The 17,845-nt window shown below is 44.7% G+C and overlaps 1 protein-coding gene across 1 annotated transcript in view; it reads right to left on the reverse strand.

The window, feature by feature from the left end:
* LOC137504727 (transient receptor potential cation channel subfamily V member 6-like) overlaps positions 1 to 17,845 on the reverse strand; it is a 91,391-nt gene that overhangs the window by 20,768 nt on the left and 52,778 nt on the right. The window contains exon 11 of the mRNA XM_068233312.1: positions 393 to 558. Coding sequence (XP_068089413.1) covers positions 393 to 558 — 166 coding nt within the window. The remainder of the gene's footprint in view (positions 1 to 392; positions 559 to 17,845) is intronic.

Genomic DNA, 17,845 nt, shown 5'->3' on the forward strand with positions numbered 1-17,845 from the left:
CGTGTCCCTGAGTACTTTTGAAAGCGGGCAGATCTGTACTGTGCATGTTGGAGCCTGGACTCACATGTGCGCAGTATGGATGCACTCACGTTTTAAAGTGCTTGGGAATGCAAGTACTTCTGAAGTCTATGCGAGGAGTCCCAAAGGGTTATTTGACTGAGTTGGTCAAGTAACTTTACAGGGGGACAGAAACATAGCAAGGAGAGCGGACTGGGAAGGCTCTATGAGATCCTGTTCCTTTCCTCCTCTAAGGTAAGTACTATATATAACTCAATTTTTTTTTTTTACTTTTAGAGTTGGAGTGTAGGTACCTAAATTGAAATAACACATTATAGTTAGTTATAGCTAGTTCCTGTCCAATGTCTATGGCCATTTGTAATCTAATCACTCACCTTATGGATCATTATGCATAGAGGTCCAAGCAGTTTGAATCCACGGGCAAAATAAATCACATTACACCAACCACTTATCAGTGCCAGTGACATTACTATTGTCTCTCCTTCACTTTGTATTATTCTCATTGCAAAGATGGTTATAATGAAGCAAGCGTATAAGAGCCTAGAAAAGAAATATACACTTATTATCCATGTCCCAGAAACAAATAAATATGTTGAAGTACAGGAAAACTACACAATTGTTAATTTACTATCACAGTCAGGGCCCACTTAACATACCATTGTGTGTTTTATGATTTGGAAGGAAACAGGAGTATTTAAAGAAAACCCAGGCAACATTCAAACTCCATGACTTTAGTCCCCTGGCTGGAACACTATTGCTGCATGGCAAGAGTGCTAGATACCATGGCTATGATTAGAAACTACAGTATATCACAGTTATAATGCTATTAGGCTTTACAGTATAACATGACTGCTGTGTTTTGTAAATGTAGTGTATACAGCCTGATATATGTAATCAGAGATGGATTAAGCTGTAAGGGGGGCCCTAGGCAAAGTAGTAGATTATAAGCCCCCTTGTAGTCGTTTTGGTAAGCTGAAGTGGAGAGAGGTCAGAGAAGGTGGCAGGTGGGCTCCCTGACACCCACTAGGCCCCAAGCACATGCCTAGGTGCCTGGTGGATGATCCTGCTCTGTACGTATTCAAACATAAATGGCACCACATTGCTGCTGAAAATTATAAACATGCATTAGGGCCTTTTCCATCGATAAGTGATGCGAACGCGACTACCTCACCACATCGCATCACTTCCGCTGGCATTCGCATCACTTCCACATCTCCCGATGCGGGAGTGTATGGAGGAGACGGCTGGCGGATGCAGCTGTGTGAGAATCTGCAGCATGCTGTAGATTCTCGGAACACTCCGCACAGAATGGAAACTGTTCCATTGCCGTGCATTGGGTTCAGGACACCCGCGGTGCGATGTGGCTACATAGCTCTGCATCTAATGAAAATGGGGGCTGGGAAAAAAGGGCGCAGGCAGCTAGTGGACAAAAAGGGCGCCGCCATTCACTCCCATAATAAATATCGTTTCATGGGCGCTGAACAGGAAAAAAGGGCGTCGGAGATAAATAACGTTTTACAAACGGCGCCCAGAGATTTATAATGTTTTGTAACTGTGCTTGTGATGATTTATGTTTAGAAAATGCACCAGTGACGAATAACGTTTATAATAATACTAAACATATTTAACCTGTTTAACTAAAACATTATTTAACATTTTATCGCTTACTGTTTGTAAAACATTATTATTCACAAAATAAAGCGATCAGTACGTAACTTTAAATTGCAATATATTTTTTACAGTCACTATTTGTAAAACATTATTATCCACATAATAAAGCAATCACTAAGGGGGTGGTTAGGGTTAGGCACCACCAGAGGGGGTCTTAGGTTTAGGCACCACCAGGGGTCTTAGGTTTAGGCACCACCAGGGGAGTCTAGGGGTTAGGCACCACCAGGGGAGTCTTAGGTTTAGGCACCACCAGGGGGGTCTAGGGGTTAGGGATAGGTGTAGGGAGGGTTTTGTGTGAGAGTAGGGTTAGGTCTAGTTTTAGTAAAATGTTAGTAATACTTACTAATGTTTTACAGCACTTATTACGAACGTAGTTACTGTATATTTATATCATCCTTATAAACAATATTTTCAGATTTTATTATAAGAAGAAACGATAAATGAAGGTTAATCACAATAATAAACAATGATAACGATTAAACATATATTATCGTTTTTTTAACAAACGTAATTATAAGTTTCACTTTTGAAACAGAGAAGATTAACGTTTTAACTATTGCCGATTTCATACACATTATTTAATGATTTATAGATTTGAACTCCAACAAGGACCGGCACCACTCCAGTGTGTTTATAGCTCAAATACTTTAATGATACATCACAAGCAACGACAGACTGCTGTTTCGGGCCTTCCATAGGCCTTTGTCAAGTTGCACAAGAAGATACAACCATAAAATGCATAACATCACACTTATATACAAACATGCACCGCCCATTGGGTGCCATGAGACCAAAAATGACCAATCCTGACCAGACAGTCAAGGCGGACCTGATGGGAAACATCTAATGCACCAAAACCACCAATCAGGTGAACAAGATTCAAAAAATACCCACCTGTGGCATGCTGGCGGAAAACCGCCGCTCAGATGACCCCAGACGCGCCGCCAATGCACTCAATACCGCCAGGTACACATCAGGCGGGGGCGGAAGTGACGTCATGATCACATGACACACCAGCGTCCAATCATCGTAGCCGGCAAGCGTCCAATGGGGACACCGAGCGGCTCCATCGTCATGACAGTGGGCGGTGCGGTAACCCAGCGTAGCCATAGCTACACAAAAACATTTGTTTACATACGCTTATTCCGCACTATACTCACAACCCACTGTCCGCAATGGAGCGCTGCCACATAGACTGTCAGGTCAGGATGATCTGAAAGATAAAAACATATAAAAACAACATTAAGTATGAGAACAGTAACACACATATGTTAGATATAGTAAACAGTAGAACAAGTGTTATAAAGATATATTCAAATACAAAAAGAGAAATCAATTTCTCTATTTAAGCCTGCTCTATCCATAGCCCCCAGTCTCTTGATCCACCCGGCTTCCCTGCGAAGTAGCTCCTTAACACGATCTCCTCCCCTCCAGTCCCTGGGCACCCCATCAATGTCCATCACTTTAAATTGAGCTACACTATGCTGGCACATGGTAAAATGATCAGACACTGCTTGTCCTGCCGTGTAATTCCTAATGGCAGTTTTGTGTGATGAAACACGGCTTTTAAGGGTTTGTGTAGTCATACCTACATAGATGTAACTACAGGGACACTTAATAAGATACACCACGTGAGTGGAATCACATGTGTATCTATCACGGATATGAAAAGTAGCCCCTGAAGTGGGGTGATGGAATGTATTACCACGCATGACATTACCACACATGTGGCATGCCATGCAAGGAGACATACCATTCCCACCCCTTGGGACCTGTGGTCTGCGAGTAGTACGGATGCGTAACTTATCCCTGACTGTTGGGGCCCGGCGAAAGGACATTAGGGGCGGATAACGAAATTCAGGTACTCTCGGTAAACCGTCGCGTAGGATATACCAATGGTGACGTAAAGATCGCGCTATTAAATCGCTGCAAGTATTGTAGGTTGATACAAATGGTATGCGATTCATCTGTCTGGGCCTGGACCGCCGAAATGGCGCATCCACCTCCAGACTAGCAGCTGGGTATCCTCGTGAACGAAATTTGCAGGCTAATTCCGCCTTACGTCTCTCGCAGACCCCAGGTTCACTGACAATCCTATCTACTCTCATGAACTGACTGCGAGGGATACTATTTTTGACACGCTCAGGGTGGAAGCTGTGATAATGTAGTGTGGAATTTCTATCTGTCGGTTTAGTGAACAGATCAGTAGATATTACATTTCCACTCCGAACCACCCTGACATCAAGAAAAGAGGCAGGTTCCCTGTCACAAGTTGCAGTCAATTTGATAGGTGGGCACTGACTATGGACTTGTTGGAGAAAATCGTCCAAGGTCGAACGCGGCCCCCTCCAAATGCAGAATATATCGTCTATAAATCTCCACCAGCAAACTGAGTGCTGGCGGAATAGGGGGTTGAGGTAGACGAATGTCTCCTCATACAACCCCATATAAAGATTTGCATAGGAGGGGGCCACGTTCGAACCCATCGCAGTGCCCCGTAGTTGTCCATAGAATCGCCCCTTATATTCAAAGTAATTAAACTTAAGAACCACTTCCTGCAAGGCAATAAGGAATTTCCGTTGTTCAACCGTACAATCAGAGTGTGTCATGAGAAACCAGTCGATAGCCTCTACACCCCCATCATGGGGGATGGAGGTGTAGAGGCTCTCCACATCCAAAGTCACAAAAAACATATCATCATCCAGGGTGGGGATAGACCGTAATCTGTCAAGGAACATACCAGTATCTTTTAGATATGAATCAACCAGCTGTACAATAGGTTGCAATATTTTGTCCAGATATTGTGCCAGGGGGACAAAAACAGAACCCACTCCTACCACAATGGGACGCCCAGGTGGGCGTACCAAAGTTTTGTGTATCTTAGGTAATATGTATAAGTGTGGCACAGAGGGGTTCTGCTGTTGTAAATACTTAAACAAGGCTTCATCGATCACATTTTTGGACATGGCATGTTGTAAAATCTTAAGGATATACCGTTGAATCCTAGGCAGGGGGTCAACATCAAGTAATACATAAATATCATGATCAGCAAGTTGTCTTTCTATTTCACCAGAATAATGTACACGGTCCATTACAACCACAGCCCCGCCCTTATCTGCTGGACATACTACAATGTCCTCATTACTCTGTAGTGACATAAGTGCCATACTCTCAGATCTAGACAGGTTATGGCTAACTTTAAACAGGCCTCCCTTAAAGTTCCGCTCAAGTTGTTTCATATCCTCACTAACTTTAGCCATGTATGAATGTTCTCTTTTTGTCCCCCTGGCACAAGTGGGTTCTGTTTTTGTCCCCCTGGCACAATATCTGGACAAAATATTGCAACCTATTGTACAGCTGGTTGATTCATATCTAAAAGATACTGGTATGTTCCTTGACAGATTACGGTCTATCCCCACCCTGGATGATGATATGTTTTTTGTGACTTTGGATGTGGAGAGCCTCTACACCTCCATCCCCCATGATGGGGGTGTAGAGGCTATCGACTGGTTTCTCATGACACACTCTGATTGTACGGTTGAACAACGGAAATTCCTTATTGCCTTGCTGGAAGTGGTTCTTAAGTTTAATTACTTTGAATATAAGGGGCGATTCTATGGACAACTACGGGGCACTGCGATGGGTTCGAACGTGGCCCCCTCCTATGCAAATCTTTATATGGGGTTGTATGAGGAGACATTCGTCTACCTCAACCCCCTATTCCGCCAGCACTCAGTTTGCTGGTGGAGATTTATAGACGATATATTCTGCATTTGGAGGGGGCCGCGTTCGACCTTGGACGATTTTCTCCAACAAGTCCATAGTCAGTGCCCACCTATCAAATTGACTGCAACTTGTGACAGGGAATCTGTCTCTTTTCTTGATGTCAGGGTGGTTCGGAGTGGAAATGTAATATCTACTGATCTGTTCACTAAACCGACAGATAGAAATTCCACACTACATTATCACAGCTTCCACCCTGAGCGTGTCAAAAATAGTATCCCTCGCAGTCAGTTCATGAGAGTAGATAGGATTGTCAGTGAACCTGGGGTCTGCGAGAGACGTAAGGCGGAATTAGCCTGCAAATTTCGTTCACGAGGATACCCAGCTGCTAGTCTGGAGGTGGATGCGCCATTTCGGCGGTCCAGGCCCAGACAGATGAATCGCATACCATTTGTATCAACCTACAATACTTGCAGCGATTTAATAGCGCGATCTTTACGTCGCCATTGGTATATCCTACGCGACGGTTTACCGAGAGTACCTGAATTTCATCATCCGCCCCTAATGTCCTTTCGCCGGGCCCCAACAGTCAGGGATAAGTTACGCATCCGTACTACTCGCAGACCACAGGTCCCAAGGGGTGGGAATGGTATGTTTCCTTGCATGGCATGCCACATGTGTGGTAATGTCATGCGTGGTAATACATTCCATCACCCCACTTCAGGGGCTACTTTTCATATCCGTGATAGATACACATGTGATTCCACTCACGTGGTGTATCTTATTAAGTGTCCCTGTAGTTACATCTATGTAGGTATGACTACACAAACCCTTAAAAGCCGTGTTTCATCACACAAAACTGCCATTAGAAAATTACACGGCAGGACAAGCAGTGTCTGATCATTTTACCATGTGCCAGCATAGTGTAGCTCAATTTAAAGTGATGGACATTGATGGGGTGCCCAGGGACTGGAGGGGAGGAGATCGTGTTAAGGAGCTACTTCGCAGGGAAGCCGGGTGGATCAAGAGACTGGGGGCTATGGATAGAGCAGGCTTAAATAGAGAAATTGATTTCTCTTTTTGTATTTGAATATATCTTTATAACACTTGTTCTACTGTTTACTATATCTAACATATGTGTGTTACTGTTCTCATACTTAATGTTGTTTTTATATGTTTTTATCTTTCAGATCATCCTGACCTGACAGTCTATGTGGCAGCGCTCCATTGCGGACAGTGGGTTGTGAGTATAGTGCGGAATAAGCGTATGTATGTTTATGTTTTGTGTAGCTATGGCTACGCTGGGTTACCGCACCGCCCACTGTCATGACGATGGAGCCGCTCGGTGTCCCCATTGGACGCTTGCCGGCTACGATGATTGGACGCTGGTGTGTCATGTGATCATGACGTCACTTCCGCCCCTGCCTGATGTGTACCTGGCGGTATTGAGTGCATTGGCGGCGCGTCTGGGGTCATCTGAGCGGCGGTTTTCCGCCAGCATGCCACAGGTGGGTATTTTTTGAATCTTGTTCACCTGATTGGTGGTTTTGGTGCATTAGATGTTTCCCATCAGGTCCGCCTTGACTGTCTGGTCAGGATTGGTCATTTTTGGTCTCATGGCACCCAATGGGCAGTGCATGTTTGTATATAAGTGTGATGTTATGCATTTTATGGTTGTATCTTCTTGTGCAACTTGACAAAGGCCTATGGAAGGCCGAAACAGCAGTCTGTCGCTGCTTGTGATGTATCATTAAAGTATTTGAGCTATAAACACACTGGAGTGGTGCCGGTCCTTGTTGGAGTTCATGATTGTGACCCCTTGGTACTGGGGTGGGACCGTGGCACACTTTTTTCATTTTTAATTTTTTCGGTGCTCCTGGAACCACCTTTGTATACGTATGATTTATAGATTTGTAAAACATTATTTGTACACTAAATACAAAACAATTTTATCGTTTACACCCCGCGCCCTTTTTTCCCCGACGCCCTTTTTTTATGTACGCATGAAAATGGGCCTGTTAGGCTTGCATCCGAATTGTACATTGCATTTTACGAGCACTTTTTGTGAACAATGTACAAGACCTGCAACCGAATGGAAATGTCACTGTTCAGGAAATGACTGAAATACTGAGACAAGAAGTAAATTAAGAAGTTTTAAATCAGGATGATACCATTTATTGGCCATTTAAGAATAAGCAAGCTTTCTGCCTTGCAGCCTTGGTCGGGCTTACAATCCTGTATGCTTGCAGGCTGATGGTACAGGCCGAAAGCTTGCATAATCTTATTCTTTTTAGTTAGCCAATAAATGGTATTATCCTGATTTAAAACTTCTTGCTTTTACTGATGGCTAACACGGTACACTGCTATTACTAAGGAGTAAATTAATAATAAGAGTTTACTAACCAAGAACTTAAAGGAACATGATGTACATTAATCTGATGCACAGCAATGGCAATGAATGCAATGATAACCTCATGCACAGCAATGGCAATAAATGCAACGATAAATCTCATGCACAGCAATGGCAATAAATGCACAGATATTCAACCATATACACAAGATAATAACTTTGCAGGCAAATGTATTCAGATTGACATACACATGCCATCCAGAGTATATACAAATGAGTCTCCCTGCATAAGGAGTAAGGCAGAGCAACTCAGTGTATGCTGTGTTTGGAGTGGTAGAAATGGTGGGCAGTATCCTAGGTAGGAGAGTATGCTTGCCTGAAGAGGGGAGTTCTCAGATTGTGCCTAAAAAGAGTGAGTGTGGGTGAGTGGCAGATGTGTTGAGGGAGTGTTCCAGAGGAGGGGAGAGGTTCGAGAGAAGTCTTGTATGCGGGAGTGAGAAGAGGTGACCAGGGAAGAAGATAGAAGGATATTGTTAGCGGAGCGGAAATTGCGTGTAAGATGAGATCTGGAAATAATTTGATTTAGATAGGAAGGACCCAGGTTCTGGAGAGCTTTGTAGGCAAGAGTAAGGATTTTAAATTGTATCCTTTGAGTAACTGGCAGCCAGCGAAGGGACTGGCAGAGGGGGATTGGGCTGGAGAGGCAGGAGGAGAGGTGGATGAGTTGTGCAGCAGAGTTCATGATGGACTATAACAGGGCTAAACGGTTAGCAGGGAGGCCGCAGAGTAAATTACCAACTTGTAAGGTAAATATCTCAATAAATGCCAAGAAAAGTCAATTCACAAAGATTATAGCATTTTGGTAAAACCAAGTAAGAACTGAGGTATTTATCTCCAGGCTACAGCTGTCATTAATTAGCACTCAGCATTCAAACAAATGTTACAGGCAAAGGAGTGTCCCAGCCAATTGGAGGAGCCAACTACTGTTGGGAGGGACAAGTTTCTCTCCCTCAGGCAGCAGAGAAGATAGGGAGGAAGAGTTTTCCCTGGCTGGCTGAAAACCTTTAGGCAATAACCCTTTAGATTCCTGCTTCAAGATGCCGGGGAGCAACTGGTGAAATCATTTAAGCATGATGTGTCTTACGTTTATTGAAAGTTATTGTAAACTCAGGCTATTAAAAAAAAATGTTTGTAATGACTGACATACAGATTCAGAAGAGCTAGAATGGGACATGCAGGATGCCTCTTTAGCAGAACACAGCTTGCTGTCAGACCTACTCCACTGCTTCTACTTATTACCAAACCGGTCTTAGTGAATCAAAGCCATGTTTTTTGGTAAATTCCAGAAATGCTACCGCATGTGTGAGATCTTAGTGAATACTAAAAAATGTTATGTTTTTCTGCTTGAGGTAATTTACCTCACATTCATTTTTTACCGAACAGGTCCTTAGTAAATCAAGCACTAAGTACGATCCCGCTGTGGTGTATCCAGAGCTTATTTTCTGTAGTCTCAGTAACAACTCCCTTGTAGAGATGGCCCAAACCTCTGATTTTGGGTTCGCGAACCTCCCGCGAAAGTTCGGTTTGCACAAACTTTTCACGAACAGCAATAGACTTCAATGGGGAGGTGAACTTTGAAAACTAGAAAAATGTATACTGGCCACAAAAGTGATGGAAAAGATGTTTCAAGGGGTCTAACACCTGGAGGGGGGCATGGCGGAGTAGGATAGACGCCAAAAATACCGGAGATAAATCTGGATGCAAAGCAGCATTTTAAGGGCAGAAATCACATTTAATGCTAAATTGCAGGCCTAAAGTACTTTAAAACATCTTGCATGTGTATACATCAATCAGGGAGTGAAATTAGAGTACTGCTTCACACTGACACACCAAACTCACTGTGGAACGCACCGCAAACAGCTGTTTGCGTTGTGACAGCCGTGCTGGACTGGTGTGCACCATGGCGAGATTGCTCTTCCTCACTCAGTGATGTCAGGTAATGTCTGACTGCCTTATCAACTTTCGATGGTTCTTTCTCTACCATTATTAAAGCTTACATCTATTTTTTTAAATACTTGTTCTGATTGCTGTTCAGTTCCTGCATCGATAATATTGTATGGAGGGCAAGTCTGCCATTGCGAGTGACCACAGGTAATGGCCGGGGAATCCTGGTTCGATTCCGGTCCGGAGTGGGAGCCTAAGAAACGGCTACCACCACCACACATCCAAGGAAGGCAGCAGGCACGCTGTGGGCAAAGGAGCAGGAACGGCTACCACACGCATCCAAGGAAGGCAGCAGGCATGGCATGCACGTCCCGTGGTAGTGACCAAAAATAACAATACAGGAGGACTTTCGAGGCCCTGCTGTATATGACAATGATAGACTGTACTACCTTTAACGAGAATCTGTTATGGGGGGCAAGTCTGCCATCCATTCAAGTGAAAGGTATGCACTGACTGCCAGGTATAATACAATGTGCAGTCAAAGATGCAGTGAAAGGTATGCAGTGACTTCAAACAGCTGTTTGTGTAGTGACGGCCGTGCTGGTCTGCTGGACTGGTGTGCACCATGATGAGAGTGCAGGTGATGGCAGCTTTCCAGCCCATATGGTCGTCGGGCTGAGGTAGCTGAATGACAGAAAAGTGACTGTCCAGCTGATCAAATTTGGTCTGTCCACAATGAAGCAACAAATGTATTATCTTTGGTGTGCCACCCCTGAGACACTCATATAGCCGGCGGTCATTGCTTCATTGGGATACGCAAGCCCCTTCACCACGGCAAGGTAATGATCATGAAGGGGAATGGGCACTTGTACATGCCTTTTGTTTTGTTGTTGCAGCCGCAGTGCAGCCATAAAAATTAGACAGGCATGTACACGCCCCAGAAAAATTATTATAGCGGCCGCTGCAAGCAGCTGCCTAAAAAATACAGGAATCCGCCTGGAGTCCTGGACCCTGTTGGTGGTGGCGGAGAAGGCAGTCAAGCGGTCTGCGGGCAGAGGTGCTGTGTGGGTAGTGACTTAGTCTTGGGGCAGCCAGTCACACGGCGTGCAGGCAGAGATGCTGTGTGTGGGGACTGACTTAGTCTTCAGGCGGGCAGTAGCCCTCCGGGATCCATGCCTCATTCATTTTGATAAAGGTGAGGTACTGAACACTTTTGTGACTTAGGCGACTTCTCTTCTCAGTGACAATGCCTCCAGCTGTGCTGAAGGTCCTTTCTGACAGGACGCTTGAGGCAGGGCAAGACAGAAGTTAGTTGGCAAATTGGGACAGCTCTGGCCACAGGTCAAGCCTGCGCACCTAGTAGTCCAAGGGTTCATCGCTGCTCACAGTGTCTAAATCCACACTTAAGGCCAGGTAGTTGGCTACCTGCCGGTCAAGGCGTTGGTGGAGGGTGGATCCGGAAGGGCTAAGGCGAAGCGTTTGACTAAAGAATGTCCACATATCTGACATCACCATGAGATTGCTGGAGCGTCCTGTCCTTGCCTGCGTGGACATGGGAGAAGGATTACTGGCAGTGGTACCTTTATTGTGTTGTGCAGTGCTTACTACAGGCAGATCCACTGATTCTACTGCTCTATTACTGACTGTATACTTGTATTTAGCTAGCCAGTGAGTGATTAACTTACGTTAGCTGTAGTCAGTGTAGTAGTCAGTGACAGTGTACTGATTTGCTGTGCTTAGTGCAGGCAGGTTCAACTTCACACTGATTCTACTGCTCTATTACTGTATACTTGTTAGCTAGCTAAGCCAGCCAGCCAGTAGCCAGTGATCAACTTCAGTTAATTGCAATCACTGCCACTGGTCCGTCGCTAAGTTTAGTCAGTGACGTTGTACTTTGCTACTAGTGTGAAGCCGGTTAGTTTGCTGTGCGCATAGTGCAGGCAGAACACGGCGCTGTCCACTGATTTTCTTGTTCTATTACTTTTTTCAGTGTTTTGTTTTGTTCTTTTCTGAAAAATCAATAAAAGCCTCCTGTTATATTCATTCTGTCTGTTCCCAGGCTCACACACGTATTGACTGTAAAAATCAGCACACTTTCTCCACCTTGAAATCTAATGTATACAACATGTCTGGCAGGGGTCGGGGTAGGAAAGGGAGTGCCATTGCCTCCGCCCCTTCTGGGACTGGTCCATGGCCAGGGAGATGGTGCTCAGCTGTAGGGGGTGCAGCAGAGAGGCGTCTATCAGCAGCTCAGCCTGGGCCGAGTCACCCGACGCCGGTGGCACCTATTTTCAACACCTTGGGTCGCCGTGTGGTTATTCAGGAGAGTCACTCACAGGCATTGATGGAAATGATGACGGAGGTGCACTCCCAGCAGCAGCACACGTCTCCTCCTGCTGTGGTGCCATGGTCTTTCTGTGCTGTTGCACTGACCACTTTAGTCCTCATCCTGCTGCCACTAAGTTTCACCGCCAGGGGCCACGGATGTAATTTTTGGGGCAGCATTATCATGCTGTGGTACCACCAGTGAGGTGTCATGGTCATTCATTGCTGCCACACTGACCACTTAGTCCTCCTCCTGCTGCCGCTGATGTTCTATTTCACTACTTAAGCCTGCGTTCCCACCGCCAGCGTCCACGGACAACTCTGCTGCCATGTCATTGCTATCACTGCAAGGAGAAAAAAAAACATTTACAAATCCTCTCTGGGTGTTGTTGTGGTGTCGGCCACTCATCCTCCTCCAATGGTACCACCACCACCAGGTGCCATTGGGACTCACCATCAACTCTACGATTGTTTAAAATGTATTTCCCTGTTTAAAACCAATTATTACCAATTAATAGCCGCATTTAAAGTGTTGATTTAACTTTAAAATCCATTTTCTCAAAAAGTAAAAGTTCTTTTTGCCATTTTTTTGTTTAAGATGTAGCCCCTTATCAACTTTATAAACCATGCAATTTGGGGGATTGTAGCATGTATGGGGGCCTTGCTATTAGCTAAAATGATTTTCCGTGATCACGGCCATGAATTTCTGTGATTTCCTCATTCATGGAAATTATCCGGGTCTAATTCGTGAGTCAATTTTAAATCCGGAAATTAATCACGGAATTTCCGCATTTTTTTTTCAACCAGGGCCGAATAGGTTGAATTCGTGATTGGGGGTATCCCAGCATCACTGGTCCCGGGTGGTAGCAGAACCCGGGGCTTCCTCCTGTCATGTGCACCAGTGTTTGTGTTTTTAACAGACATCTTTAGTCCTGCCAGGTTATCTCTGTGGAATGTTTTTTTACTGAGAGTTCTATGCACAGAAGGAAGTACTGCTTGCCTTGCAGTTGGAAACAGCCATTATTTCCCACAATGCAACAATATTCACAAACAGAAAACTGTCAGAGCCTGACATCACACTGTGGGAGGGGTTTCACCACAATATCAGCCATACAGACCCCCTGCTGATCTATCCTAGTTTAGGTAAAGATTTCTCATGGGAAAGGGGGTATTGGCTACTGATTATGTTGTAGTGCAATCCCGGGTTAAGCAGCCCAGCATGGGAGTAAAGAGAGTATAGAAGAGGCACAGGTTACCAACAACACTGAGAGGGAAAAAAATAGTTATTGAAAGGTACCCCAAACTAAGTTGGTACATATGTTGTGCTACTTTGATAAAGAAGGTGTTTCTGCAAAACAATATTGTTGATAATGTATTCTTCCTCTGTACTCACTTTATTCACTTTCTGTATTGCTTTGCACTTATTATGGACAAGCCTGAATTTACATCACAGGAGCCTATAGGCACAGCTGTCCTGGCACCTTAGACTTCACCCTCCAGAGACCTACAAACCCCCGCCGAACTGTATGAAGTGTGCTGGCTGTCCCAGCTGTCACTCCTACCTTACTTCCCTTGCCTGACAGAGGTAGCTACAGGTTCCCCTTACTATTAGGAAGGCAGAAGTACTCCCAATATTAAGAAGCTAGAGGTGTCCCTGACTGAAGGGAGATCTCATCAGTGGAATGCTGAGAGCTGGGTGCGTAACCACCGGCATAACAATAGGGGCTGCAGTTGTGTGTTTAGGCGGCGGGCAGCGGCAGATCCACATACCTTCCTGCGTTTCATCGTGGATGTTCCTCTCTCTAGCCTCTGACACGACTTCCTGTATAAACAGGAAGTAGCGTCATACACTAGAGAGAGAAACATCCGCGCTGGAACTCGAGGAAGGTATGTGGATCCGCCGCTGCCCACCGCCTAGACACACACACTTATTGATGCTGGAGGGGAGCGCAGAGGGTAGAGCGAGAGGTGAGGGAGGGGAGGGACCGACCTCACTCCCTGCCGATGTGCAGCATGGCTTTTACCTCATACTGCAACCCCTCCAGCCCCCCAAAACGGCCCTGAGCGGACCCCGGGAGGGGGGGGGAAACCCGCTCAGAATTTCTGCAGGGGGGCCCGGTGGGTCCTAGTTACGCCCCTGTGCATAACCTCTCATTTACACTCTCATCGGGACTCTGCATAGGGAAGGAGGGAGCCCTTGGCGAGGGGAGTGAGCCACCTTTCCACCATCAGGCACCTGCAGGCACGTGCCTACAGTGCCTTATGGTAAATTCGGCCCTAATTATGGACATTATTTATTATGCCATGTAGTAGCTATTTGTATGCAATACCCTTGGTCTGGTATACATCTAAATTCTTGCAAAAAAACATTTACTGATATGCTTTCAGCAGTGTGTAGAGTGGATATACTGATACATCTATTATTTATGCTATATGGCTCTCTGTGGTAAAACTGTTGATGAGCTATAATACCCTACACGCGTTGTGTACTTCCACTGATTTGAGCTTCATTTTTGTGCAGTTTTTGCTTCTTGCATTGCTCATCTCAGGCTTAGCTACTGTATAACTCTCTGCCTCTGCTCTCCTCTGTATTGCCCGAGGGGCGCAGCAACTAACATTACTTCTTGCAAACTATTGTAGAGGATTTTACCAGTATTGTGCTTATAATTTGCTTCTCTACTGGGAATCATATCTGTAAGCTATTTTAAGGTACAACCAGTGTCCTTATCACCTTTTGTATATATTGTTCTCTGCTGAATATAGTCCTTTATATAGCCTCTTATAAACTATAATTTTCTTGGTATAAGGAAGAATTTGGTGTGCGTTTTCTTTTTTATTATTATTGATCATTTTGCGGATACACTGTTCCTTTTCATTCTGGACACTGATTTAGCATCATAGTATCCACTGTGGTTTATCTTTTGACAGAATTGGTTTGCATACTGCATAAACCTTTTTTGTCTCATATACTTCTGACACCTTCATTGTCATGCACAATGTAGTGATTATAAATGGATACATTAACAGCTTCTAGGAAATATTGAAGTGATGAGCAGCACAAACTGAACTGTTCCCCTGTAGTATGTATATAGCACTCCTCCTGAAAGCTTCCCCTGCCACACAGCTGTTCTGATCCTGACCCCTAAAACCACCCTAACATTAACCTAACTCCTTGACACTTACCTACCTTCCCACTTACCTACTTTCCCACCTAAGCATAATCTTAGGGGTAAACAAACCCTAATCTCCCCATAACCCTAATCTTTGCTTTCCTCCTAATCTTATCCACTTTGTCCTCCTTGACGTATAAAAACGTCAAGGAGGACATGCGCACTCCCGCGGCCGATCGCGCACGTGCACGCACACTCCCGGCCGCAGATTTGGTAGCCCAGGAATCAATGTATCGGGCTATGGTGCCCGATCACTGATTCCTCTCCCCCCCAGAAAAAGCGACAGCTTCTCTCGGAAGCTACGCTTTTTCTGACTCTATGTCTCTCTAAGCGTACATTGTACGCTTAGAGTGACGTCATGTAAACAAACTCAAGATTGCCATCTTGTGGCCAAAAAGTAAAACTACATCTAAAAGTAAAAAAACATTACAATACACAAATATTTCCCCAAATAAAACACTATTTATATCCCACCCTCCCAAAAATACCCACATAAAATGTTTAATAAAAAAAACAAAAACATTACTATAAAAAAAACAAAAAACACATAAATATTTACCTAAGGGTCTAAACTTTTTAAATATCTATGTAAAGATGAAATATTTCTATACTTTTTCTTTTTATAAGCTTGTAAATAGTGATGGATGCAAAATGGAAAAAATGCTCTTTTATTTCCAAATAAAATATTGTCGCCATACATTGTGATAGGGACATAAATTAAATGGTGAAATACAGATTACTCAGGTATCAGGTTACACAGCAGCAGGAGCAGCAGCAGTGCCTGACTCCACTCATAACTGATTCACTGACTGATTCATTCATTTCCTTCAGTTCAATGATTCTAAGAACCACAGCAATGAATGAGTCAGAGAGAGAAGGCACTCATCCTAGTCAGGGATCCGAGTACAGCATCAGCTCCTTCCTGAGTCCTGAAATTCATTCAGTCCCTCTCTCTTTGCTACTGGTAACTGCTTGGATGTAGAGACTGTGTAGCAGCCAGGCATTGACTGCCCCCCAGGCCGCCTTTCATTCAGTGATTTAGGGTTGGTCCTGTGTCTGCTGTATTCAGGTTTGTTGTTGTAAGGCAATCTAAAACACTAGGCAAGCTGATAAAAGTGCAATTAGAGAATCACTCGCGTCCCCAGCCTGTCAGCTCCTGTCACCGAAACAGGAAGTGGCTGCCGGCGGGGCCAGGAGGATCGGAGGGAGACGGCGAGGGCACCGGACAGCTGCAGGGGGCTATTGGAAGCCCTAGGTGAGTAAAACTCATTTTGTTTTGTTTGACTTAAGTGTCCCTTTAAAGACAACCAAAAGTGGAATCAAGGTGGCTATTGTGACTTACCTGGGGCTTCTTCCAGCCTCCTGCAGTCCTTGTGGTCCCTCAACGTCATTACGTTCTTCTCCCTTCAGCCATTGTGCCTTTCTGAAAGATAGCCAACCTGGCCAGTCACGGGGTACAATGCATGTGCGGCCCTGGCCACGTGCCTCCGTGATTGCACTCCCATGGCTGGGAGCATTCAGCACATGAACAGTAGCATTTTTTTAACCCTGCAAGTGCAGAGCGCTCCTGGTTACGGGAGTGTTATCAGGAGGTACGAGGCCCAGGGCCACGCGTGCGGCATTCAAAGGAGCACACCTTTCAGTGTCAGTAAATTTACTGACAGTCGGTAAATAAGTAAACAATTCTGGGCTGCAAGTAAAGTCCATGACAACTTTGTGGTGTCAGTAAAAAAAACCTGTCTCTTCCCCAGAATTTACTGCTTATCAGTCTATGGGCCTGATTCACAAAGCGGTGCTAACAGTTAGCACGCTGGTGAAAAGCCCTTTATCATGCCTAAAATCAGTTTAGGCATGATAAGTTTAGGTGTGATAAGTTTAGGTGTGATAAGTTTAGGCATGATAAGTTTAGGCATGATAAGTTTAGGCATGATAAGTTTAAGCACCAACTGCGTTAGCACCGCAGTGCACAGCTGATCAAAAGTTTTGCGCTAGCGAATTCTGGTGCACTTCGCATAGAGTTTAATGGCGCTGCTTTGCGTGCGGGACTTTGCACACTATCTACACTTATCTAAACTTAGCATGCCTAAACTTATCACACCTAAACTTATCACGCCTAAACTGGCTTTTCACCAGCGTGGTGCAATGGTTATCACGCCTAAAGTCTCTAACTGGGTTAGCACCGCTTTGTGAATCGAGCCCTATGTGTACACTGCTCTAGCTAAAGGTGGCCGTACATCAGTAGACTTGGCAGCCAATTGACCATTAGATTCGATAATTAATATTGAATCTGATGAAAAGAGGTTCCGCCATGAGTATGCTAAATCGACAATTTGAACAATCTCGGGACAAAATTGGTTGCATGTATTGATCGGACATGCTGATAGGTTGAGTGATGGAAAATCCCGGCTGCATCCTCTCAAATGTAGATGTATCCCATCAAACCCCCCCATTACCCATACATTAACACGTTACCTGTCTGCACTCTTCTTCCTCATCCATGCCCCAGACCCACATGGTTGGCCGTGTATTGCGCACGAGGCACATGTGTGACATCTTTAATTTTAATTTCAGTAATATTAGTTATCGGTAAAGAAATGTTCTGTTCTGCAATTTTCTTCGAGCATTGTCAGTAAAAAGTGTTTTC

The sequence above is a fragment of the Hyperolius riggenbachi genome, chromosome 4 (genome assembly GCF_040937935.1).
Source record: "Hyperolius riggenbachi isolate aHypRig1 chromosome 4, aHypRig1.pri, whole genome shotgun sequence".
Classification (NCBI taxonomy): domain Eukaryota; kingdom Metazoa; phylum Chordata; class Amphibia; order Anura; family Hyperoliidae; genus Hyperolius; species Hyperolius riggenbachi.